This window comes from Mastigoproctus giganteus, chromosome 3 (assembly GCF_048544385.1).
Source record: "Mastigoproctus giganteus isolate SK-2022 chromosome 3, ASM4854438v1, whole genome shotgun sequence".
Classification (NCBI taxonomy): domain Eukaryota; kingdom Metazoa; phylum Arthropoda; class Arachnida; order Uropygi; family Thelyphonidae; genus Mastigoproctus; species Mastigoproctus giganteus.
Genome location: NC_143577.1, coordinates 141,411,820 through 141,439,193, shown reverse-complemented (window position 1 = coordinate 141,439,193; position 27,374 = coordinate 141,411,820). Strand labels below are relative to the sequence as shown.

The following is a 27,374-nucleotide window of genomic DNA, read 5'->3' as shown; positions in this document are numbered from 1 at the left end:
GCAAGTCAGCAGGGGTCTAGTGGCTAAATGACCAGATGAACAATGGTACCCGACACTACACATGAACAAGTCCCTCACACTTTTAAATCTCTGGCATTCCCCAGCGAACTGGTTCACCTACAATGAAAGCAACGCGGAAAAGGCACCCCTGGTGCCTTATGACAATAACACACTGCACAATTTACACTTATACAGAGTTCCTCATTACCAAACCTAGACCAAAACCTTCAATGGAAACACCCTCGCTGGACCTTCTGGGTTCCCGGATGGCACAACCCTGTTGCCCCAGCCTGCAGCCTCTTTGCATCCACGCCCTATTGGCGATCTGGGCCAGTCCACTTCTCTGGCCTACTATTTTTCCCTCTCCCGGCGGGGGGGAGGAGACGCTTTCGCTGTCTCCTCCCCCTGCTGCCATCCCTCTTTTCCCTCTGGTGGGGGCATGCCCCACTCTAAACTGGAGTTGCCTTCCCTTGCGGCTCAATATATTTCTATCTATCTACCCCCAGTCTTTAGCCTTCTCCCCACTCTACCTGACAGCAACGTGAACACGCCCCACACAATCTAAAGTAACAAATCGAAATTAATTTCGCCAAACATTTTGGACTTCTTGTGCTTGCCGGGATGCGTACGCGATCATAATTTTTTTTTTTTTTTTAGGTGAAACTCAGGAAATTAGGTGCAGGACCTGCCAGAGTGAACTATATAGTACCTGGTCTGCCTCCACGGGGCGAAAGTGGAGCAACGTCGGACCTCAGTAGAGGTCTGGCGGGTAAACGACCAAAAGAACAACGGTACAAGGCATCACACATATACAAAGTCCATACTTTTAAATCTCTGGCTTTTCCAGTCAACTGGTTCACCCGCAATGTAAACTACGTGGAGATGGGGAAGGGAAACCCCAGGTGCCGTTTGGCCCTAAACACACTTTACACTTTAAACAGAGTTCCTGTACCAACACAGAGTACAGGACAAGTTGGAGATGGGTTTTTAGCCTAGGAGCCGCCCAGAAACGCAAATACACACACACACACACACACACACACACACACACACACACACACACACACACACACACACACACACACACACACACACACACACATGTTCTTACACGAGAATGTATATTTAAAATTGCATATATACAAATTGATGTATAAATCTTGAAAATGTACATAAATAACTGAATGAATGGAAATGGGGGATTATACCCAGTCTGCGCAGGTAGCACAGTGTTTTCCCCACACCGGGTGGAAAACGCTCGGGTTCGAATCCGTCGATGACGCGAAGCACTTTAATCAGCTTTTTTCAATCTGTGGCTAAGTTAGTCGGTCTCAAGCATACATAGCAAGGTTCCTCCCCCCCCCCAGATACTGAGGTTTTATCGTCCAGCAAAACAGGCAAATCGACCAGAGAACACACGCAAGTTACAGTCACGATACACATGGGTGTATGTTAGAAATTACCGAGTGACCCTAATATAATAGTTTAGGTGTTATACCCAGGCTTACTAACAATCCCACCCCTCCTGAAGGTACAAACAGAGGATTTTCGGGTATCAGAGACCGACCAGACTTTACCGAAATTAGGTCCACTTGACTCGAGTGTCTAAGGAATGTCTGTGACAGAAGAACCAAAGTGCCACCTGTTTATATTGTGAATATATCGTCCAGCAAAACAGATCTATACTGGAATAAAATGTATGTTTTATTCCAGTATAGATCTGTGAATTGATGGTCTACACGTCATTCAGTTGACTGATACGTGATCGTTAAATAAGGTTTAATGATAATATTATTCGCAAAATAATTAATTGCAAACTCCTTGGGCCAATGTAGTCATGATATAAACAGGACACATATAGAAACAACTGACAAAAAGAATGACCCTATGTTTTTAAGTCATGATTAAGGAACTGATTTGGAATACCTTACTATATTATACATACGGAATACTTACTGATTGCATAATGACTTTGTACATCTGTGTTCCTCTTGGCTGTGTGAATTCTCTGACCAGTTCTGGAATTGAAAGGTTCCTCTTTCATTCAAATCCGAGATTTCTAAGTAAATAAACACCAGAAAACAAAACTGGATGATTCATTACAAACACATAAAGCACTCTAGAAATATATGAATTCTTAGAGATCTTTATGAATTTATAAGTATTTAATAGAATACCTTTATTTTCAAAAAAAAAAAAAAAATATATATATATATGTATATACAGGGTGTTTCAGTTAAACGTTTCAGAACTTCTACGAGGGGTAGGGTACATCCTGACAACTCGAAATCATATAGCAATGTGGGGTCGGAAATGCTTTCCTGAAGCGGTGTTGTACACAGAAGCACCATAAAGAAAAGAGATCGTAAGTGAGAAATCGTTTTAATAATACATGAAAAGAAGCAAAAGGTACATGGATTAAAGTAAGTGTTCGAAGTTTCTTCCACGGGCTACAATGCACGCCTCACATCTCCGACGCATGGACATCCGAACATTCTGGAATACTCCAGGCGAATTTCGAATTTCTTCGGCAGCTACTGCGATTCTTGCAACCAGCTCCTCAGCATTGTCAACAGGGGTGTCATAAACTAGCGATTTCATATGACCCCAGAAATAAAAATCAAGACATGATAGGTCGGGTGACCGAGCAGGCCAACGCACGGGACCACCACGTCCGATCCACTGTTGACCAAATGTGACATCCAGGTAGTTACGAACATCTCCGCTATAATGGGCAGGGGCTCCATCGTGTTGGGACCACATTGTCTGTTGCGTCGATGCAGAAATCTGTTCATCTCTCAAAAGTTGTGGCAATACTTGCTGCAGAAAGATCAAGTAGATAGGTCCGGTTAGACGACACGGTAACAGGTAAGGTCCGATGAGGTGATCTCCCATAATACCGGCCCATACATTGACCGAAAATCGAATCTGTGCTGCACGACGTCGTATTGCATGCGGGTTCTCGACCGCCCAGATATGGTCGTTATGCGTGTTGAAAATTCCTTCCCTTGTGAAGGATGCCTCATCGGAAAACAACACTTCAGCAGGAAAAAGGGGATTTGTAGCACATTTTCCAAGGTACCACTGTGCGAAAGCAATACGAGGTGCATAATCCTCCGGTTGCTGTGTCTGGACACGCTGCCTGGAGTATTCCAGAATGTTCGGATGTCCATGCGTCGGAGATGTGAGGCGTGCATTGTAGCCCGTGGAAGAAACTTCGAACACTTACTTTAATCCATGTACCTTTTGCTTCTTTTCATGTATTATTAAAACGATTTCTCACTTACGGTCTCTTTTCTTTATGGTGCTTCTGTGTACAACACCGCTTCAGGAAAGCATTTCCGACCCCACATTGCTATATGATTTCGAGTTGTCAGGATGTACCCTACCCCTCTTAGAAGTTCTGAAACGTTTAACTGGATGCACCGGATAACTGGATTAACTGGATATATATATATATATATATATTGCATATATATATATATATATATATATATTGCATATATATATATATATATATATTGCATATATATATATATTACCGATGAGCCAAAACATTATGACCACCTAACTAATATGATGTTGGTCCTCCACGTGCAGCCAAAACAGCTCGTACCCGGCTAGACATGGACGCTACAAGATTTCTAAATGTGTCTTGTGGTATCTGGTACCAACACGTAACCAGCAGATCTTTTAACTCTTGTAAGGTCCGTGGTTGTGATGCCGCAGATTGGAGTTGCTGTTCCAACATAAACCACAGATGCTCGATGGGATTGGTGTCTGGGGAATTTGGATGCCAGGGCAATACCTGGAAGTCTTACTCATGTTCCGCGAACCAGTCTCGAACAATCAGTGTAGGGTGGCATGGCGCATTATCCTGTTGAAAGACAGCAGGATAATGCACCATTCAATGATGTTTATGTAGGTGGTACACTTCAGAGTTCCCAGCACATGGATGACTGGACTAGCTTGTTTTCTTGCCACGGTGCATCCAGGCGCCATCACTTACCCACATAAACGACGCACACGTACCTGGCCGTCCACATGATGCAACAGGAAACGTGATTCATCGGACCAGACAACCTTATTTCAATCACTCAAGGTCCAGTTTCAATGCTCGCGGGCCCATTGTAGGCGCTGTCGCCGATGAACCGTGGTTAGCAATGGCACTCAGAGCGGCCTGCGGCTGCGCAGCCCCATTTTCAGCAGAGTTCGATGTACTGTGTGTTTTGACATATTACTCCCCTCACCAGCATCCCAATTACCGGCGAGTTGCGCCATGAACTACGAGCATGAGCCGTAGTTCATCTGCAGTTGCTTCGATTTGCATAATGACTCGCTGGTCATAATGTTTTGGCTCGTCGGTGTATATTAAATGTCTAATAAATACCCTTTCCAAATGCTTAGTTTTCGAGATTCACTAATTTAATTGTAGTATCTGAAACTTTCTCATATCTCCCAGAACAACAGGAAGGAATCAAATTGGTCCACTTGATATCGATAGTTCAACTTTTGATGATCCTGCTCAGATAGCTAACAAACTAATTGAGTCCACCAATCTGACCATTCTCCCGTCTTTCTCTGTTTCCACGGATTCTCGACTTTCCCATCCCAATCACTATGGCCATGAAAAATCTAACAGTCCCGAAATACCTCAACCCAGAGCGCTGCCTGGAGGCCGCCTCCTCAGTTCCTTGCCACCTACTCACTGACTGTGATTTCATATGATAACTATTGACTGTGATTTCATGATAATAACTACCATTCCACTGTTTCTAATGCCTACCAGCGAAAAGTCACAAATATAATTACAGAAGCAAGCAACTGCGCCATTCCTAGGAGGAAACGTTTTGAACCACTTCAATGCTCTTCCGTGGTGGTGCGCAGAATTCCAGCGCATTCGGCAGGAGATCAATTCCCGAAGAAAAGCCTACCAACGAGCGTGCCGGTCCTGGCCTGCCACGGAGGTGGACGCCCTCCGCCAGCAATACAGAGAGGCCAGAAATATATACACAGCTACCATCAGGAAAAGCAAGCAAACATCATGGGAAAGTCTAGTAGCCACCACCAGAAACACTGACCCTTGAGGAGTGGTCTACAAAATCACAACCAATAAACTCCCCAGAGAGGAGGTAAAGACAGCAACAATAACCCCCTCAAGGCATAACAACCTTACGGGACAGATCTGTCAATAACATCCTGGATACAATTACCCAATCAGCAATGGACCCTATTACAATTCAAACAACAGCAACTCTGCGAAGACAACAGTACATATAATCCAGAACATCAAGAGCTACCTTCAACATTAAATTTTGAAGAGCTGCACCCTGCAACTATACTGGTGTGCAAAATTTAAGGACCAGTCAGGTTTTCACCTGTAGCTTCTCATAAGAGTGGCCTGGATATGGGAAAAGCATACCAAAGGAACTCGTGAGGTACAGAACTGATGAAGGAAACAACACCACCACAATAACGGAAACAGAACGGTACAGAGGGTCTTTATTCAAAAATGCAACATAGCACTGGCTGCCATGATACAGATGCATAACAACTTATTCTGAAATAATTTGATGTCACCATTCAAATCCTTTCCCTTGTAGTTTTAAATTAAGAGCATTTATATGACTAAAAAAAATAGCTGTAAGAATTGTAAGATCCAACAGCCACTCAGATCCAACAGCCACTCACTCCATATTTGATAGTTTCGTTGGTTTTCCTTTTTCTGTCATAAAAATATCGATTTCATGACTCAGTTTTAAAGAAACGATATAACAGTTTGCCGCGACTAAGCCATCTCACTGAATTATGTAAAATTGCATCTTCGTATTCAGCTTCAATTTCTGAAAGAAACTTTTGAAACATACGGTGATTAAGACCATGTGATCGTATAAAATTTACAATTGAAATAACCACATTCATAATGTGTTGGAGATCCATTGGAGATCGTGTTGGTGCATGCGGGAATAAATTTTTTGTTCAGCAAATTTCATCAAAATAAATTAATGAAAACACTGATATACGTTAAGGCCGTGAGAGATTTAGACAACCTACAAGTTAGTGCAAACGCATCATATTAGTACGCAGCTAAACTCTGAATTAGCAAAAATATGCAAAGGCGGCAAAGTTTAAGTTATGTCTCATATTGCGAATACCTTCACAACGAGTTGCCATGATATTGCACTACTTCGAATAAGTAACGCTTCACCAAAGGAGAAGACTGTTGTTACTTATTCTCAGCGGTATCCACTGAGAATAAGTAACAACAGTTACTTATACCACCACCCAGATGGCACCATTTCAGGGCTATTTTGTATATGTGTGGGATAATAACTCTACTATCCATTTGTCCCTATTAGACTTAGAAAAGCAAAAAAAGTAGAGGGAAAGTAATAGTAGGAGTGGAAGAGGAAAAGAAACGGTGTAGAAGAATGAAAGGGACAATAACTCCTTCAACTCACAACACTCAAAAACTCATAAACTCCTCGAATAGGCAACGCTTCCCCAATGGGGAAGACTGTTGTTACCTATACTTGGAAACTCCGGACATCATCATCTGGCTCCCTCTAGTGCTGTTTCAGGGCTGTTTGGCCTTTCTTCGGTGGGTGGGTGGGCAGGTACCCTAATGATGCAATGATGACAAAACAGTTATGAAGTATAACTCCACAATAGGAAATATAACTCCACACAGTTATGAAGTATAACTCCACTCTAGGGTACCCACCCACCGAAGAAGGGCCAAACAGCCCTGAAACGGTCACCAGGGGAAGCCTGATGATGTCCGGAGTTTCCAAGAATAGGTAACAACAGTCTTCCCCACTGAAGAAGCGTTGCCTATTCGATGAGCTTTTGAGTGGTGTGAGTTGAAGGAGTTACTGTTTCTTTCATTCTTCTACACCGTTTCTTTTCTTCTTCCACTCCTACTATTACTTTCCCTCTACTTTTTTGCTTTTCTAAGTCTAATATGGACAAGTGGATAGTAGAGAAATCCACTTGCTGCACCATGCTGCCGGGGCACATTGCACAGAGAGTTTCTTGATGCACATGGAGTGAATTCCAATTGGAGTTTCAGCTCCGATATTATTTCCTTGGTTATTCTACCCATAAGCCCAATGTTTTTACAAATCATATTTTTTAAACCGTCAGTTGTGACTCTATGCTAGATTTTTAATATTTAATCCTAACTTTTCAATAGATTGGCAAAATTTTTCAAAAAGATTTTCATCTGTAGTTGTTCTGTACATACTCCGTAGATCAGCTAAATCTTCAACTGGTACAAAATTATCATTAATTCCACGTATGAAGATAAAGAGTTGGACTTTGTGATTTACATCACTACTTTCATCCACTGCCACACTAAGATATTTAATTTTTTTTTTTTTCCAAAATTTGTTTGAACAAATTCTTTCCAATATCTTCTACTTTTAGCATAATGTTTGTCCAGACAAACTAATGTTTTGTGCCATTGTTCGTTTCTCCGGACAAATTTCTTCTTCCACAACTTTTAACAAACAATGTTTAACAAGTTCACCATCACTGAACGATTTACTTTCAAAAGCGGTCAAATGTGCAACTGGCACTTATGACAGATAAATTATGTTTTCAGTGTGTTTGTTTTTTGTTAACTCGTTTTGTGACTCTGAACACTTCTTTTCGCAACACTTTATGTTGATCATAAGATTTCTGCTTGGTATCATAGTGGCGTTTTAAATTATATTCTTTAAAAACTCACACAGTCTCCTTACACACCAAACACACCGCTTTTTCGTCGTACTCAGTGAAGAAATAGTCTTCAGTCCACCTTTGATAAAAAACACGACACTCCAAATCGACTTTCCCCTTTTGGAAAATTTTTAAGGATGATTTTTTATTCAATACAAATTAAGAATAATTCAATACAATGAACAAATTATATCAAAACAGTAGAATTTCACAATATGAAAAGATTGATACGTATATACCTGTATTTAGCGTACATATGACTGCACCGAACAACATGCACACGTTTGACACAGTCGAGGTCGACGCTTGCATGCCTATACAAGCAGTGGCGCGACTCTCTGAAATGATGCTTTAGTTCATTTTCCGCCTGGGTCGTAGGTTGGACTCCACTGTATGCAACGCAGTTTGCATATCTCAAGGACCTGAGAGCGCTTTCCCACCATAAAGTGTCAAACGCGCCTTAAAAGTCCACAAACACAGCAAGTACATATTCATCAGGTGAGTTGGAGACAGTTGTTCAGAAGATTTATAGCGTCTTCAATTGGCCGCCCTTTCTTGAAGTCGTATTATGCTTCTGAACGTAATAACTGTTTTCCTAACATTTTCTGGATTCTGGGGTCTAACATTCCTTCAAACAACTTTCCCAGGTTGGCTAAAAGCGAAATAGGTCTGTAGGCCTAAGGGTCTGATGTTGATTTCCCAGGTTTATGCAGCATCTTTAGGAGAGCTATTTTCCATTGGAAAATAGCTCTCCTAAAGATGGGAATATCCCTTCGAGTAACCACTTATTCATCAAATTTAAAAGAATTTGTGGAAAAACTTCAAAACATTTAACTATGACTGTAATCTCCATCATGTCAATACCTGGACATTCCTTACCATTGAGCTTTGCCACTGGGGAACCCAAGTCCTGGAGTGTAAATGAGTAGATATGTTGGGGGTTCAAACACATTTACATAAAGTCTAAATGGTTTTAAACTCAATTGCATAATACCTGGAGGAATTTAAACTCAATTGCATACTATACTCCAAGTACAGGTGTGAAAATGATATTTAGTTCTCATTTCTCTCCCTAGATGGCGCCACCTGCTTACCGGGTTTTTTGTAGTTCGTATTTTTGTCCCTAGATGGCACCACGTATATTTCTCTCTTTTAATTTTTTATCATACCTGAGTCTTTTCTTGTGTGTATGTAAACCTTTTTGAAAATACATTTTATTACAGTATATCTTCTTAAGTTGTGCGTAAACCTTTTTATTGACACATTTCCTAATATCCAAAACTCAAACACCAAAGAAAATTTCAGCCTTTGATAAAAAGAAAATACATTTTCAATTCCACCCAACTGTATAATTCCAGAAGAATAACACGCATTCTTGTAGGAATATTTGTGTTAATTGTGTAATGTCCCAGCATGATGACTTCCTCCATCACTTTTTATTTACTGAAGCGATAAACATATCAAATAATGTCATCGGAATATTTGTGTTAATTGTGTAATGTCGCAGTATGAGACACTTTATTTTTAAAAGTGACAAAAAATATTTTCTTTCGCAGTGTCTTCTCATAGATTTAAACCTTTATTGATCCTTTGATAAAAAGAAAACTCATTGTCTTGTCATAGTGTTTATTAACTAAGCCACCTGAGTCTTTTTTTCTTGTGTGTGAGTAAAACTTTTATAGGTTCGTTTCCTTAGAGATTCAATATGAAGATACATTTTTTTTAATTTGAGCCTTTTTATTATTATTGTAACTCTTTATTATTGTCTTAACTTATGTGTGTTAACCGTTTTATTGACTCGTTTCCTAAAATCAAAAACTCAAACACCAAAGAAAACTTCTGCTTTTTAATGAACAATTTTTAAAAAGGTACATCTATGAACAAACAGTAACATTTTCAGATGTGTGGAAACAGTCCATACTCCTATCTTCACGCTGCGGCTCCGAGATAATAATAATCACTATCAGGATGATGACAAACCATTTAATTGACACTTTTCCTAAAATCAAAAAACTCAAACATCAAAGAAAATTTCTGCTTTTTAATGACCATTTTTAAAAAGGTACATCTATGAACAAAACAGTAACATTTCGAGAACACAAGCAATCAAAAGACACAGTTCAATGAAATGGGAATAAATGAGCATAACGTTCAATATAACGCTTCCTTAACTCTGATATCATTCCAACTACTGCCTGCAGAATATTATAAGGATTAATTTCTGGTTCTTTCTGCTGCAAAGTACATCTAGCCGTAAAGTCTGTTACAACGTTATACGGAATCAGATGTCGAACCATATACTCGTAGGCTTCTTGAAATGTGATATCACTGGTGGTGGTGAACTGTCGACGCAGTCGTAAACATTCGCGAGCTGTGTGTAGTACTTCCATCACTGATTCTTGCATCAGCGTGAATAGTTTAGCTTCGTTCCCAAGCACAGATACAAAATCGTCAACATAGAGTATTTTTTGTGAAAGAGACTCACATTCATCCAAGTCGAGATTAAAATCACACAGCTCACCATTGGTAATCGTAGCACGACCAGCATCTGTCTCAATCTCCAAGCCATCTGTAAATGTAATAGTTTCATGTGCACGACCCCGAACTAATAGTAATACTTCAGGCCATTTTAACGCTATCTTACTCCACTGATCTACCGTTAGTTTTAGATAACTCGAAGCGCATTCCAAAACGATCGATACTTCGAAATCAAGCAGGAGAACTCGTAGAATAGTGCGTGAACTGAGGCGACGAAAAAACACATAGTTCTTCTTTGGAGCGGTACTCATCTTAGCAGTTGCTGAAAAATGGCAAATGTAACGTATAACAGTCATATATAAAGCAGTCCCAACCCAGATATGTGACTAATAATATTACTCAAGAAGAAGTGTGTCATCGGAAATTGCCCAATAAAACAACCTTCAACCCAGATATGGACTAAGAATATTACTCAAGAAGAAGTGTGTCATTGGAAATTATCTAATTAGGAGCTCTTACAGAATGACAAACTATTTTCCTTTTGACCTTAAAACCCACTTACAGGATGTCTGTAGTATTTCCGAACAAGTTTCGTTTTGACGAAATAGTAGGATCAATGACTGAGAATGTCATAAAGCTACTGGAGAGCCTTTAAAAGCGACCACAGTCACAGAATCGTTACCGAAAAAAAAAAAATGGACATGTGTGATGATAGTTCACTGGAGTGTGAAGCTGTCCGTCTTGCAGAAGTTATTGAAGCTGAAATATTGTATACGAATACTGTACTGTATACTGAGGTGAGTGACTTTCTTCCTATATTATCCCTCTTTATTTTTAAACGGGATAAAAATGCAGTTTTATAACAATGCTTAATATTCATTTTCAGAATGCAGAATTCTTTTCATTGTCTCCTCGTGTCGAGGGGAGGGCAGGAGGATCAAACGAAGGACCTGTAAGTCTTATTCAGAATCTCATATGCAGAATTACAATCCGAATTCCAAAAACGTTAAGTATTTTTTTTTTTTTTCATTTCTTTTCAGATTCAAATTGGTGGTGGTGACGAAACATACGAACGATTCTACGAAATCAGTGAAGAGCCAGAGAAGTATTCCTCTAAATATAAAACTATGTATAAAACGTACAAGTGCAAATACCGAGACTTACATTTGCTTGCAGGGGAACAATTTTTTCTTTTGTTCAAACAAATGTTTAAACTAATTATAGGACAAGTAAACAAGGGAGGAGAATTTAGCCATGTTCGTTTATGTGTAAACGCCGACTCCCTAAAAACACCGATTAATCTTCCATTTATGAAGATATCAGAACTGACAATAGATAGAATTATGGATGCGTTTTTCAGTGTAGATCAGTCGCGAAGTGACTTTCTGATAACAGACTCTCTCACAATCGATCTGGTTCTTATAAACATATCAAATAAAGGTGGTGCTGGGCCTCTTTCCTGTACCGTTCAACGTGAAACGTGACAAATGGCAGTGTAAGCTACTCCATACATCGTTAACTAGGCGGTATGGTTTCACATTTAAGAAGCGCATAGTTGGAGAGGACAGCCGTACATTCCCATATGGATACTTCCGTGAAAAACACAATCAAAAATGATTCGTCGGTTATAACACTGTCACTATGTGTTCGTTTATCCACCCCTTCACATGTGTCGCGGCCGGTGGTACTCAAAGCGGTAAAACAACCTTCATTCTGTCCCTTATTAAAAACAGCAAACAGTTAATTTCACCCCCTCCGGAGAGAATAATTTACTGCTACTCTGAAGAGCAGGATCGGTTCTTACAGTTTCCGCAGGTTGAATTCGTAAAAGGCTTGAAACTGCCCGAAGTCGATAGACATGTCAGAAATCTAATCATAATCGACGATCTCCTACACGCTGCAAAAGACAGTTCCGAAATCGCTGAAATATTCATTAAAGGAAGCCATCACAGGAATACAAGTATCTGTCTTCTCTCCCAAAATTTTTTCTGTCAGGGTAGTCAATATCGGACCATCAGTCTTAACTCACACTATTTAATCGTTTTTAAAAATCCCAGAGATTCCCGACAAATATCTCACTTAGCCTCGCAAGTATTTCCAGGGCGTTCGAGTGTTCTAGTCGATATTTATAAGGAGGCCACAGAAAAACCGTTCTCATATTTATTACTGGACTTTCGACAAGATACACCAGAACAATTACGTCTGCGCTCGTGCATATTACCGGAGGACGGCCCGTCAATTACTTATGTACCTTCATGGCTAAAAGACTCCGAAAACATAGTGACTTCATCAGGTTTTTGTCTGGTGCCAGCCCCAAGCAAGCAAATACAATTTTGAGACAGACATCGCACTCTCAGGTCACTGTTTTGTGCGAACTGTGTAAGAATTTACTAAGAGGTAACATACCAATCACTCCACAAGAACTTCGTAGACTGCAGCGCAAAAAGAAGCTGTTACGTGTTCTAGCGGATAAAACAGTTCCCTTCACAAGGCGACGGAGACTTATTACCCAACAGGGAGGTGCACTGTTTCCCTTACTGGGCAGTCTGATAATTCCACTGATAACATCGCTAATAAGAAAATGAACGACTCGTTCAAAAAATATTTACTACTGGCACCACCAGAACACCAACGGATGATTTCTCTGGACGAAGAGATGTCCGAGATTCTGAAGAGACAGGACATGTCGATCGAATCCAAGGTGAAGGCCTACCTTCAAACATTGCAGGCTTTTCTGGGACTGAAGAAGAAAAGCGGGCCTCCGGAGGAGGCCCTCGTGCTCCCTCCCGCGGCGGCCAGGGAAAAGCGCGCGCCCAAACGTGCAAGGAAGAAGCCGTCGATTCTGACGTCTCCCCGTCGCTTGAGAGGAAAGAAAATACAGTGGATAAGTATGTGAGTACACAATTTTTTTTTTTTTTAAATTTGTTTATTTAAGTGATCGATTACATCTAAAGTAGCAATGATATCATTGCCCCACAAATTTTTACAATAACATTCGTTAACAATCTGTCTCATAGTAATACCGCGACATCTATGGGTTAAAAAGAAAACACAATGCAGTCCACAAGCTATAGATTCCCGATGTTGTATTACAGTCTTGTTATGAGTCCACTTGCGACTTTGCCTTTTCAGAAACGCCACAAAATCTTCGGGCGGGGGGCGGGCAAACGTGTCGAAGTAATCGGCTTCTTCTTCTTCTCCGAGGTAAATAGCTATCCAATGGGTTCCTGGTCTGTCGGATGGATCGGTGTTGACGACTAGAAGAAACGGTTTACTAAGAATGTTCGTAGCCAGTTCGTCGCGAGCACATACACTTATGGGGTAATCTTTAACAACACTTTCCAACAAACGTGCTATTTCTTCAGTGTTCATAATCCAGAAGAACCGACCTGTCTTTTGTCAGCGAAACCACGTTCTCGAATTCACTGTACAAGACGCACGTGACGTTTTCAGGCAATGGTGATGAAAATTTCAGTTCGAGACGTACGCTCCCCCGTTTCAGAGCACTAATGTGTGCACCAATCGCGTTTTCGTCTGGCGATAAATCAAAACCGTACAATACATTACCGAGTGGATACTCGGAATATGACAAATCGTTTCCGGTGTCTTCCGTCCATTTATTTAATGAAGAGAAGAGTGACAGATACGATCTCGTATACTGTCCTGTCTTGAAGTCGGGAGTCAGAGGTATTGACGGGTACTGAATGCCATCGGCAGTCACTTGTAAGTAACACAGGTTGAAGTGAGAGAAGTTAAAAGGATTACGAGAGTACGATCCATTGAAACCTTCACTCGACACCAAACCCACAATCACGCGCGATGGAATTTGTCCTAGGAATATATTATCACGTGTGGAATCTACCATTCCTTTGGGAATAGAAAAGTATGTCACGTTCACGCGATTAATAGGGTACACGATCGGGTTCTTCTCTAAAACATTGATGTGTGCTAGTTGAATCTGAGGATTCAATTTCACTTTACGTACGAATAACGTTGCTTCCATAATGTTCAACTTGGCAGTCGACGAATCGTTGGAAAGCAAACAAAATTCGGGGGAACTTCTTACCAGTCGTAAACGGAGGGAGACGTTATTCACTATGTATTTAGATTGGTGACACAGATCGAGTCGAAGTCTTCCTAACATCTCTGCAGTTTTCGATTTTGAGAAGAATTTCAATCGTTGGTACATACCACTGTCGTCCTTCTCGAACATCTGTTTAACATCGGTGTACTGATCTTTGACGTACATCTCAGTTGTCAGTTGCGAATTCTTGGCTTCCCGTCCATAGTTAAGAAGTGTTTCCAGGTATGCACGATAAGGGTACGTATTCGATGATGGGTTAATCAGTTTGTCTTGTACAAAGAGATCGACTTGACTGAATAGAGAGTGAAAGAAATTGTTAACGACTCCTACTTTATCATTTTCTTCCAGATCTTTTCCATCGCTTCTGGTGATTCGCACCTTCAACCGCAAATAACTTTTCCCGAGGTCTAGATACTCTTCCGAAGTCCCCGGAATATAGAATTCGATCGGGCCTACACTATCTACAGATGCCAGAGGAAGGAAAGTAATATACGACGACCGTTCGACACACATATTAGTGGCAGGTTTACTGAAAAGATCCAGCTCAGACATCATAATTTCCATCGAAAATATCGCGACGTCTACGTTTACCACCTCTCTGATTACGCACCTTGTCTTTAATGGCTTGCCCGACTTCTGATACACGATTTAAAAACGAACGTTTAGGTGGAACACCTGATATAACATCATCAACGATATTTCGTCCTGCCGAGAGTACTTGTCGACCGATGAAAGCTGCTGCAGGTTTGAGTATAGGTGTGAGAAAGCGGAATGCAGTTCGGAAAATGCTTCCTAATCCGTGACCTCTCTGGATGGAGGGCCCAGCGAAGTAGGGGTTCCCCCCTGCTTGCATTGTGTAGTAATGGACGTACGCATTCATCGTTCACGGAAATGGAGTTTAATTGTAGTCTTTCCCTCACTGAACGGTACGAATTCACCGCTATCTGTACGCACTTGGATGGTTACTGTATGGAACGTGTTTAACTGGAGTGGGTAATAATCTAAATGCGAGAACTCTCCGTTATTGGAAAACGAAACGACACGTAACAGTGGCGCTTTCGTATCGCCTACAACCTGATCCTCAATTAGGTTACAATAGACGAAATAGGAACTGACACCCCTATATATATCTGCCTGGTACTTAGCGTAAACTCTACCTTCTAAGTCTCTGCCTAGTTTTTCGAAACCTAGCATCTGACCGAGCCCTGTTTTTGGGAAGCGAAGGTAAACCGATGGATCGATTTCGATAGACACTATACCTATGGAGTTCACTTTTGCGTCGAGTTGGGGTGCCAGCTTCATCATGGCGTTAAGCACCTGTGGTATACTTTTGTAGCTCCCTCGTGGCAGTTTACAGACCTGAACAGCTTCTGCTTTCACACCCCGATATGTGATCGTTCTATTGGATGCTTCTTTAGGCAATGTGATTTCCTTCTTGGAAAGCCACTCGCCGACGTGATAATTTCGGAAAATATAGAACCCTCCTTGATCCTCGCTAAATGCCCTATCGAGACCTATAACCTGTGTAAAAGCTTTAGAGATTTTCACAGTACTCTCGTTCTTCACCCTTAACGTGAACTGTTCTTTCGTTCCGTCAGTTTTCACTTTCAGTTGAATGTCACTGTCGACAGAATTAATATCATCGATAAGTTTTGAGGAATTGGTATACATTTCTTTTAATACTGTCATCGCTCTGACTTCTTTTTTCTTTTTGGGGTACAGAGTGAATATGTTCCATCCATCGGAGATATTATCCCATGAAAGAGGGAAGTGTACTTCGGCAAGTGCTACTTCCCACTTGCCAGAGAGAGAAACAGCATTAGGCAGTTCCACTGTGAATTGTGACTGAGAATTTCTGGGATGTAGATCCATACTAGCGTTACTGGGAAGTGTAAGGAAAAACATCTTGTGAGCTGACCCAGCTATTGAAGCTTTGTGGGTAGCCTAACCATTTGACTAATAACTGACGTTGTCCTCTGACTGTCTTTTGTTTAAGTACCTTTTCGATGGGGTAGACGTCAGGGGGTACATTATCGTCAAAGTTAACTTTCTGTAACTGTGTTTCGTAAAACGTTCCTTCTATCTGATCACCATCACGGCCTGTCACACTGTACACAACAGGGTTACGCTTCAAAACACGTGTAATAGTAAACACTTCTCTCGTCCAATTCCCCCAGTAACCTTTGCGAAAAGGGTGAGACCCGCTGCTCAAAACAACTCTATCTCCGATTTTAAATTTCGGTTTCAGGGTTTTGGTACGGTTGTAGTAGAGTCTATTATACACTTCTTCTTCGTTAGCAAGTGTGACTTTTACAGGGGCCATACCAATAGAACGATGGGTAGTACGATTATACGTAGCCACAATATCGTCGAGTACGTGAATATATTTCTGACTTTTGGAATAAGAAATCCACTTATAAATTTTTTCTTTGAGTGTACGTATGAACCGTTCGGCAATAGCTGCCTTCTTTTCTGATCTTGTTGTATAGAAATTGATACCAAGGGAAAGGAATAACCGACGAAGAGGAGCATTAGTGAATTCTTTTCCTTGGTCGGTGTTAACGCAAAATGGTGTTTCTTCTTCGAAAATAGATTTGAATGCCTGCACCACCTCGTTGGCTTTTTTGCTTTTCAGTTTTCTGACCCAAGAATATCGCGAGAAGCAGTCCACACAAACCAGAAGGTAACGATATCCATCGTTTGAGTCGGCGAGAGCCGACAGGTCACCTAGGTCACATTGAAAAGTGTGATTAAGTCCGGGAACTTTAATTTGGTTTCTCCGAAAATTAATTCTTTGCTGTCGATGTCTCACGTAAGTAGGTTGACTAGCTAGGAATTCGCGAACAACACGTCTGGGTAATTTAGTATGTTTTTGAAGAGCATCAATAGAACTGAAACTACCTATTACTTTAGGATTATAATAGTCTGCTAACATTTCTCTATCTCCACAGGTAGGAATGGACAGTGTCGAAGACATCGCACTACTTATATTTGTCATCATCCTGATAGTGATTATTATTATCTCGGAACAGCAGCTTGAAGATTGGAGGATGGACTGCTTCCACACATCTGAAAATGTTACTGTTTGTTCATAGATGTACCTTTTTAAAAATTGTTCATTAAAAAGCAGAAGTTTTCTTTGGTGTTTGAGTTTTTGATTTAAGGAAACGAGTCAATAAAATGGTTAACACACATAAGTTAAGACAATAATAATAAAAAGGCTCTAATTAAAAAAAGTATCTTCATATTGAATCTCTAAGGAAACGAACCTATAAAAGTTTTACTCACACACAAGAAAAAAAGACTCAGGTGGCTTAGTTAATAAACACTATGACAAGACAATGAGTTTTCTTTTTATCAAAGGATCAATAAAGGTTTAAATCTATGAGAAGACACTGCGAAAGAAAATATTTTTTGTCACTTTTAAAAATAAAAAGTGGCTCTTACTGCGACATTACACAATTAACACAAATATTCCGATGACATTATTTGATATGTTTATCGCTTCAGTAAATAAAAAGTGATGGAGGAAGTCATCAATAAAAAGTGATGGAGGAAGTCATCATGCTGGGACATTACACAATTAACACAAATATTCCTACAAGAATGCGTGTGGTGGCCTAGAAAAAAAAAATTAGCAACACAGGACGTGTAGACCGTTTTATATAAAAGCTGGGTACAGTCTGTCGTGACATTCACCGTTTTTCGGGTCTCAGCTCAACTACAATTCCACTAGTCTGTACCATGGAGCCACGCTGTGAAAACATGCGTTTTCCCCGTCATTGGCGGGGAATCGGAAGTAGACCATTCCTCAACTGCCAGGTGGAGATTGAAATTCCGGACAGCTACCTACAACAGCGAAAAGAAAGAAGTAGCGAGACAACGTGCGTTTTCCCCGTCATAGGTGGGGAATCGGAAGTAGACCATTCCTCAACTGCCAGGTGGAGATTGAAATTCGGGACAGCTACATAAAATCGACGGGGACGAGGTTTCGTCCGAGTTAAAAGGTGGAACTTTTTTAATTTGTTGATTGAAGTGTACATGTACGTCGGAAATTGTTTTTTTCATTTGTTGATAGAATAAATACATGTATGTCTAATTGAAAATGTATTTTCTTTTTATCAAAGGCTGAAATTTTCTTTGGTGTTTTGAGTTTGGGATATTAGGAAATGTGTCAATAAAAAGGTTTACACACAACTTAAGAAGATATACTGTAATAAAATGTATTTTCAAAAAAGTTTACATGCACACAAGAAAAGACTCAGGTATGATAATAAAAAAAAAAAAAAAAAACTCGGTAAGCAAGTGGCGCCATCTAGGGAGAGAAATGAGAACTAACTATCACTTTCACACCTGTACTTGGAGTATAGTATGCAATTGAGTTTAAATCACTCCAGGTATTATGCAATTGAGTTTAAAACCATTTAGACTTTATGTAAATGTGTTTGAACCCCCAACATATCTACTTAAATGGTTCGATGTCCGATGTTCTACATAAGTTTCATTGTCTCGATGTGTTTGCATTTGTTCAGGTGAATCTAGATCCGATATATCTTTGGGGAATAGGTTGTTAATTATGGACTCCGCCGTACACATCCAGTCTTAAGTCTCATGTCCATTTACTTTAACTGTGTTATAAACATCCCAGCAAACCAATTTGTTCCTGGAGATCCGGTAAATCAAACCCCACGTTCTGTGTATTCAATTTCCGTAAAGAAATTTTGCCAACATGTTTCTTTGCAGTTGACTATTGATTTCTGATAGTTTTTCTTGAGGTTGCTATAAGCTTCCTTATAAGCTCTGATATCATCGGCCGAAAGGTGCCTATGTCACTGGAATTCTTTTCTAGCCTATTGTACTTGCTTTCGCAGGTTCCTTAAGTCTAAAGGCCACCAAGGAACAGAAGTTCGTCTGGTCTGATTTCTTTTGGCTGAGTACCCCATTGCGTACTCAGTTGAGTACGCCACTACGAGGTGATCTTATTGAGGTATATAAAGCCTGAATGGTTTGAGCATGCTCAATGCTGATGGGATTCTTCCTCCTCCTCAGAATAATCGCCTGAGAGAGCATAAATTCAAACTGAGGAAAGCCAGTTGTAGGATAGATGTGCGGAAGTTTGCCTTTAGCCAGCGGGTGGTTGAATGCTGGAACAAACTTCCATCTGTCGTTGTAGAAGTTGATAGCTTAAATAGATTCAAGGCAAAACTAAACAAACATTTGGAGCGAGTGGATGGGTGAAATGAGGTTTTTTTTTTTTTTTTTTGGCTAATGCTATACGCTGAGTGATAACTGAATCATGACCACCTACCTAATACTTCGTAGGTCCTCCTTTTGCCCTCAATACAGCAGCTATCCGACGTGGCATTGATTCATCAAGATGTCGGAAGCGTTCGGGAGGTATGGCCAACCAAGCTGCGTGTAATGCGGTCAGCAATGCAGGTATGGAGATGACTGGTGTATCCAGACGCCTGATATGCCTTTCCATAGTGTCCCACAAGTGCTCTATGGGATTGATATCGGTGGAGTTCGGAGGCCAATCGATATACTGGAAGTCAGAACTGTGTTCCTCATACCATTCCTGCACAACAAGTGCACGATGGCTCGGCGCATTGTCATCTTGGAAGGACACCATTGCCATTCGGGAAAAGGTGTAACATAGCGGGGTGTACACAGTCAGCAAGCAGTTGACGGTAGCGGAGACTAGTGATACGTTGTTCCACATGCACCAGGGGTCTAAGTTCCTGCCAGTGAAACATGGCAGGAACTTAGACCCCTGGTGCAAGTCTAAGTTCCTCCACCGGCCTGCACTTTTGATACCATACATGATGGATCAAGAGCCTCATGTTGTTGACGCCAAATCCGTACACGACCATCTACGATGTGTAGTAAATAACGCGACATCCGAAAGGCATACCTTCTTCCAGTCTTCTAACGTCAAACTTGCATGCTCTTTGAACCAGGCGAGTGTTTTTTGCCGATGAACCTTGGTTAGGAGAGGATGCCGTAGCGGTCGTCTGCTGGTATAGCCCATACGTGTGAGAGTGCGACGCATGGTCATGCCAGATATTGTTCCGAGTTGTCCCATGTTGTATTTGGTAGTCAACTCTTCAACGGTATTGCGCCTGCTCGCCTGTACGAGTCGTCGAACCCGGTCCTCACCTCACCTCACATCAACCTTTCGCTGACATTTGCAGTTTTGCCGTTGGGTCGTTGTTTGACCATTTCGACGCCAGTCCTAGTACACTTTAACTACGGCGGCTCTCGGACCAGTTCAGCCATTTGGGAAATCAAGGCACCATATCATCGAGCACCCACAATCTGTCCTTTATCAAAGTCCGATAAATCCTTCCTTTTATCCATCACGCTCGGAATTGAGAATCTTACTACCTACTGAACCACTGACACCTTATCTATGCTACGTAGGTCGGCTAACTCCGCACTCTTGTAACTCACGTGGTCAACTGGTCGCATTCAGTTTTCATAGGGGGTGGTCATAATTCAGTGATCACTCAGTGTATGAGCTTGCTTTCTTGCATCATGTGCCTTTACTAACGCTAATTTCCAAAAACAGGTGGGTCTGGACAAAATTTGTAAATTTCAGTGCCATCATAGCGTTTAAGCTGTTTATAACATCTGGAATGAAAATAGTGGAAAGGTAATCTTTGAATTTATTCCATTTAGTGTTATTCATTGAAAAACGTCTAAGATCTTGCGGCTCTAGGGTCGGTAAAACCTCTGTGCCAGAAGTTGGATTTGGCATTTAGATCCACTGTTATTATAAGATTTTAGAAGCAAATTTAGTAAATATATTGTCCAAACGATGGAAAGTCAGTGTCTGTCTTCAGTTGGCAGACAGTAGACAGACGCAACATAAAAACTTATGACGGGTGTGGAAATCATTAAACAGGTCACAGTGTCTGTGCATAAACCCGTAATGTTGGTAACAACGAGATCATTATTAAAAACAACTATGGCACATTTTGGAGGTCTGTCAAGCGAATTAACAATTCTTGCCGAGGTGGGAAAACCCATAATAGGGGCCATATCCGATGTCATAATTTTTCTAAATGTTTTCGATTTATTGCACCAATGGAAAAAGTCACTAACGTTCACCATGCACCGATTTGTTTCATCATGATATCAACCAAGGACTCACTGACACGTCTGATAAATATTCTTCGTGATATAAACAACAAGGACATCTGAAGCAGGTAATTTTTTCATCAAACAGTTCAAGGCAACCACTGCTGATTTTTCAGTCCAAGTGGAGACAGGTACGTTGCAGCTCTACACCTCTCGTATGGTGCAGAGTTTCAACGAGCTAAAAACGCGTCTTCCTCGCAGATAGCTCGGTGGTTATGATTGGTCTACTTCTATACCATCCAGAAAAGGCCTGAGTTTGAATACTATCAAGTTGGGTGAAATGTTTATTCGCTGTGTTGAGTTAGTCTCCTCTCTGGTGAGAGTTCCTCGATTTCTTCTCCTGGAAACCGAGTTTTTTCATCCAAAAAAAACAGGCAACTTTGTCATAAAATACACCCAATTTACAGATAATATATTTACATCTCATAGCCTTAATTCCTTTGTTAACAGGAACAAACTAAACAAAGAAACAAATGGGTCATGCTGAGATTGCAGTTATATCCGAAGGAATCTTTAGAATACATGATATATGAGGGAGAAGACAAGATTCCCAAATTACTCAAGATGGCTAATTACTAGAAGGATACAGTTTTCTGGAGGCAAACTGAATTCAGTCTTGAATGATAAAAACTTTTATAGAAGGTTCCTCCAGTCTCTGTGGCAAGCAATAGACGTCACACTTGAATCAAGTGTGACGTCTTGATTAAAGACGTCGCACTTCATTAATTAAAGTAGCTATGCTATGCATAGCATAGCATAACTACTCTACTATCATGTATCCTATTATAGACAAGACAACAATGTTTCTAGAATCTGTCTGGTAATGACAAGTAAGAATTATTTTGTAAAAACAAAGCGGCTCCTCCAAAAGTCGGATTTTTCGTTAGTTAAACTTAACGCATTTTACAAAGTCCGATGCCTCATAGCCTTAATTGTTTTGGCGTTTCACACGCACAACACACAGAAAATGGCTCAGGGACAGAATAATTTATTATTTTATTTCTATAGATGGTTTATTAATTAATAAATTTATAATAAATAAAATAATTTAACTTTCACACCTAAAATACCTTTTCTGCATTGAGGAACTTTCTGACTCATGAGCATACATAGAAACCACATTTTTGAAGAAGATATCTGTTTGTTTGCGTTTTCCACAATCGTCCTACTGTTCACACTAAAGAAAGTACCTGGTCAGAAATACAGATGTAAGTATTTCATTAAAGTTCATTGATTAATTAATTCTTTACTGTTAAAGTTAATTAAATTTCAATAATTCTTTACTGCAAGCACAGGAAAAATAGTCATAATGGTAATATTGCTGACTCGCAATGGGTGTATTTTTATTTATAAATGAAAGTGAGTCTATAAATAAGTATATTTATATTTTTCAATAGGAAAAGTGTGAAAGTACAAACAAACATTTCAAGTTCTGCCCGTGCTACAACTCATAATCGTTGCAAACTTACTAGTTTTTTGTAATGTAAATAAGGAAACAAGAGTTTCTGAAATGTTTCTTGTTTTCTCTTTCGCTGTAATTAGCACCAATATAGAAAACATACCAAATAGCTAAAATGGCTATTCTGCAATACCCAAGTTATGTCTTGTATTATGTTTATCAAACTGTACTGGAAACTTCTCTCTTTCTATCTTTTTCCATAAAAAGCTGGAGTTTTTTCTATTTTTCTTTTTTTCTATCTACGAAAAGTTTCACGCGGCATAGCCTACTCTGGCCATGGTGAAAAGAATAGTTGATATAATCACCGTCCTCCACTTGTGGAAGAAACCAGAGTTCGAATCCCGTCAACGACGAGAGAAACTCTTATTTGCCTTTTTCACAACGTGGCTGAGCTAATGGGTCTGTAGCGAGGGCAAGCAAGGTCTTTACTGCCAGAAACTCGGATTTTTCATCTAGCAAACAGCAACTCCACCACAAAACACACACAATTTACACACATATTGCAATACGGCCAAGTCGCGCCTAAAATCCTACAACAACGTTCATTCATTATTTATTTAAACATACAATTTTATACATTCTCAAGAATAAGAAATATCAAAGATATTAAATACGAACTGATATACATATTGGGGGTTAACAAGATCACATTTGCCTTATGCTATTCATATAAAAATTTATATAGATAGATATTAGATATTTAGCATATATATTTGTTTTTAACATACAGGGGGTTTCAAAAATGATGGTCAATAATTTAAAAGTGAAAAGTACAAACTAAAATAAGCAAAACAGGCATCAGCAAAAAAGTGAACATCGAGCCGCAAATGAACTGTTTTCGAGATAATGCACATTTTCTGTGAAGTTCCGCCACTGACTATGGGAGCACTCTGGGAGGGTAGTCTGTATTGCTGCGCCCTTGTACAAGCTGTATATGGTAGGGATACAGTAATTAGCGCTGTAAAATTCGCCGCACACTGCTATGACGCATTACACGCTCTTGCAGAGCAACCCTCCTTGTCGAAATTCCTGGATTTTATTCTATTCTTTCTAACATGTCTGCGCTGGTAGCACAGTGGTATCGCCACCGTCCTCCCAATACGGGTGGAAAAGGCCCGGGTTCGAATCCCGTCGATGACGCGAGGAACTTTAATGGGATTTTTTCACTCCGTGGCTGAGTTAGTCGGTCTCAGGTGTAGATAGCAAGGTTTTTCGTTCAGCAAAACAGACAAATCGACCATAGAACACATGCAATTAACAAACATAAGACACAGCACGGCAGATGAATTTTTTTTATTCTTTCTAATACCCTTTCCTCAGCATTAGGTGTTATGCTTCTGGGCACTTTTGCTCGTACTCCATTTGCGAAGCGCCCACGTTCTTTAAGGCGTTGATGTACCCTGATGAATGTGCGTCTGTTGGACTGCCTTCGGCGGGGAAATGCTTCTTGGTACAAACGTGCAGCCTCGAGTGCACTGCAGTTGGCTTTACCATACATAAACTGCATGTCCGCATACTCTTCGTTGTTGTAATCTCTCTCTCCATGTTGACTATCCTTTGACAAGTACTAGTATGCCTGCTACGTCTCGTAGTTGAGAGAGGGGAAAGGGAGAGAATGAGCATAATATAACCTAAACAAACAGGTCATTGGTCGATCCCAACTCTGTTCAGTCCACTTTGTCAGTGGTGGATCCCAACTAGAAATGTGCAATATCTCGAAAACAATTCACTTAAGGACCCATATTTACTAGGCTTTTTTTGCATATTGTAGTCTGTACAGTTCACCTTTAAATTATTGACCATCACTTTTGAAATGCCCTGTATATTTACATTATTAGTTTGCTTAATTGGCATCACATGTTACAGTTTTACTCCCTAATACTGTGCGATAAAACTGTCACAATGCAGAACAAATATGTAAATACAAAAAATTAAAAAGGCCCGATTAATTTGGTGTAAGGACCATGTGGACATGTGTATATGTAAAGGGCGGCTCCTAGAGCGTCAGTTCAAATCCGCCTCATATCTCTGTGAAGAATAGTACCACACTATAAAAGGGACAGAAAAGTGAATGACATAGGTTTGTGTGTATTATGCGTGTGTTCTGTTGTTCTGTTCTGGCTGCTTGGCTACCCAGAAGCATCAGTCACCTGAACAGATGAGTCTGGGTACTCGTCCAAAAATAAGGTGGATTAGTCGATGTAATGCATGTACTGTCTCAAAAGAAACTCTGACCCACCTGGTGTTGCCAGAAGGTAGGCCAGGATCCTCTGGGGGACTCATTTGAGGAAAAAGGAAAAAAGAAAAGACGACCACCCATAGTGCTGTATATGGAAAAGAAATGAAATTAAAATGAAATAATAAATAAAGTAGAAGGAAATAAAATAAAATATGTAGAATAAAAATAAGATAAAAAATATATATATAAATAAAAATATATATAAAAAATAAAATAATAAAAAAATAAATAAAAAATAAAATAATAAAAAAATAAATAATAAATAAATAAAATAAAAATAAAAAAATAAATAATAATGATAACAATAAAAAATTAATAATAATAATAACAATATAAAAATAAACAATAATAACAATAAATAATAATAATAACAATAAAAAATAAATAATAATAATAATAACAATAAATAAAATAAAAATAAATAAGTAAAATAAAAAGAAAGAAGGTAGTGGTGCTGCTAAAAAAATAATAATAAATAAATACATAAAAGAAAGAAAGTAGTGGTGCTGCTAAAAAAAAAAGAAAGAAAGCACTTAATTTTGTCTGCAGACCTAATCCAGAGGAAAAATTACACTTCTTGTGGATTTAAATTTACATATTCATTATTAAAGGAAATCTAACCAGCTATGCATCAACAGGGCAATTGTGCGGCATCCTGTTGAGATCTGTCGACACTGAACGCTTTCGAAGAAATACACCTTGAGCAAAAGCCTGAAGAATCAGATAGGACTCTGGGCTTTGAAGCAGAGACGACTCCGGTCCTATTTGAAAATTAGTAAGTGCATGAAGACGAGGTCTGAGATCATCATACAGAGAGCAATGATACAAGATGTGATCCCAACTTTCTGGTGATCCACACGAACAGAGATCTGTTTGTGATAAATTGAACCAAAAAAGACTCTGATTCATCGATCCATGTCCTGTCAACAGGTAAAATGTGAATGCAAGAACCACAATCGAACACCTTTATCCAGGAGAAATGAAACCTTTGGTATAAATTTTCTCGTTGTTTGACCAGCGGGAGCTGTATCCCATCGAGACTGCCAGACATTAACTAACTCGTTCCATAGTCTCCTTCTTTCTCGTTTAGTATCATCTTGAAAGTTGATGGTGATTCCCAGAAATTCGGTCTCAAACTGGTTTTCAGTCTGTATAAAAATCCTTTATAAGTAACGTGCAAGTCTAAAGGTAATGTTCCGGCCAGTACCTGCACACCCTGCGTTGAGACTGTCTTGCATGCCTTAACTATACATCGCAAGATGGTTCTCTGCAAGGAGGCGAGTTTTGCATTGAAGTGATTGCATATGCCCTGTGAAACCACGCACCGGCAGCATACGTGACCAGACGGAGAAAAACTGCATTGTAATAGATCCTTACAGTTTTTCTAGAGGGACCCCATTCAACACAGAACAGCCTAACAATTACACCAGTAAATGTACGTATTTTAGATGATAACTTTGTCAAAGTTAACCCCAGGGGCTCACATCTGGTGAGTATGGGCTTGGCACACCCAGGGTCCTGAGGCGGATATCATCATTCTTCTTTTTCTTGGTGATTCCCCTACTACTTTTCGTCTCTCTCTCTCTCTCTCTCTCTCTCTTAGGGTAACTCGGGAATTTTTTTTTTTTTTTTTTTTTTGGCTGGTAAAGCATAAGCCTCAGGCTTCCTTGCACTATATAGCTAATAATAAGAATAATAATAATAATAATGTGAGGAATAAAATTGAGACGGGAATCAATTATTACTCTTAGAACCTTGTTCTCTTTTAACTATGGGGAGACGAATATTGCTCATCTTGACCAACGGAGGACGAGAGATATCCAACTTTGAGCCAAGAATCATCATCTTTGTTTTTGACAAGCTGATTTTATAGTTTATTGGTCACAGTCCAATCGTAGAGATCCAGGAGAACAAAATTTGCGGTAGTTTCAAGATCGGCCCTAGAGTTACCATTTATCAAGATGGTGAGATCGTCTGCGTACGCTATTATTTTGACGTTATCGAAAGACCGGGTGAGCCACTGCTGCAGCACCATGTTCCACGTAAAAGGACCGAAATAGAGCCCTGTGGGTACCCTCTAGATACTGATCTTGATACTTGGCTATGTTTAGCCTTGACTATTATGGTTCTATTGGCAAAGTAATTGCAGATTAAAAAGTAACGGTGGTTGGAGCACCTAGCCGATCGCAGACGCTCTCCCACAAAATGGAGTCGAAAGCGCCCTCGAAGTCGTTGAAAACGGCCAGTAT

At 40.0% G+C, this 27,374-nt stretch overlaps 1 protein-coding gene across 1 annotated transcript in view; it reads right to left on the bottom strand.

The window, feature by feature from the left end:
* The window catches only part of LOC150088292 (uncharacterized), a 66,975-nt gene that overhangs the window by 26,839 nt on the left and 12,762 nt on the right, over positions 1 to 27,374 (bottom strand). The window contains exons 2-3 of the mRNA XM_090370684.1: positions 22,489 to 22,617; positions 1,957 to 2,059 (exon numbers count right to left, since the gene is read on the bottom strand). Coding sequence (XP_090226810.1) covers positions 1,957 to 2,059; positions 22,489 to 22,617 — 232 coding nt within the window. The remainder of the gene's footprint in view (positions 1 to 1,956; positions 2,060 to 22,488; positions 22,618 to 27,374) is intronic.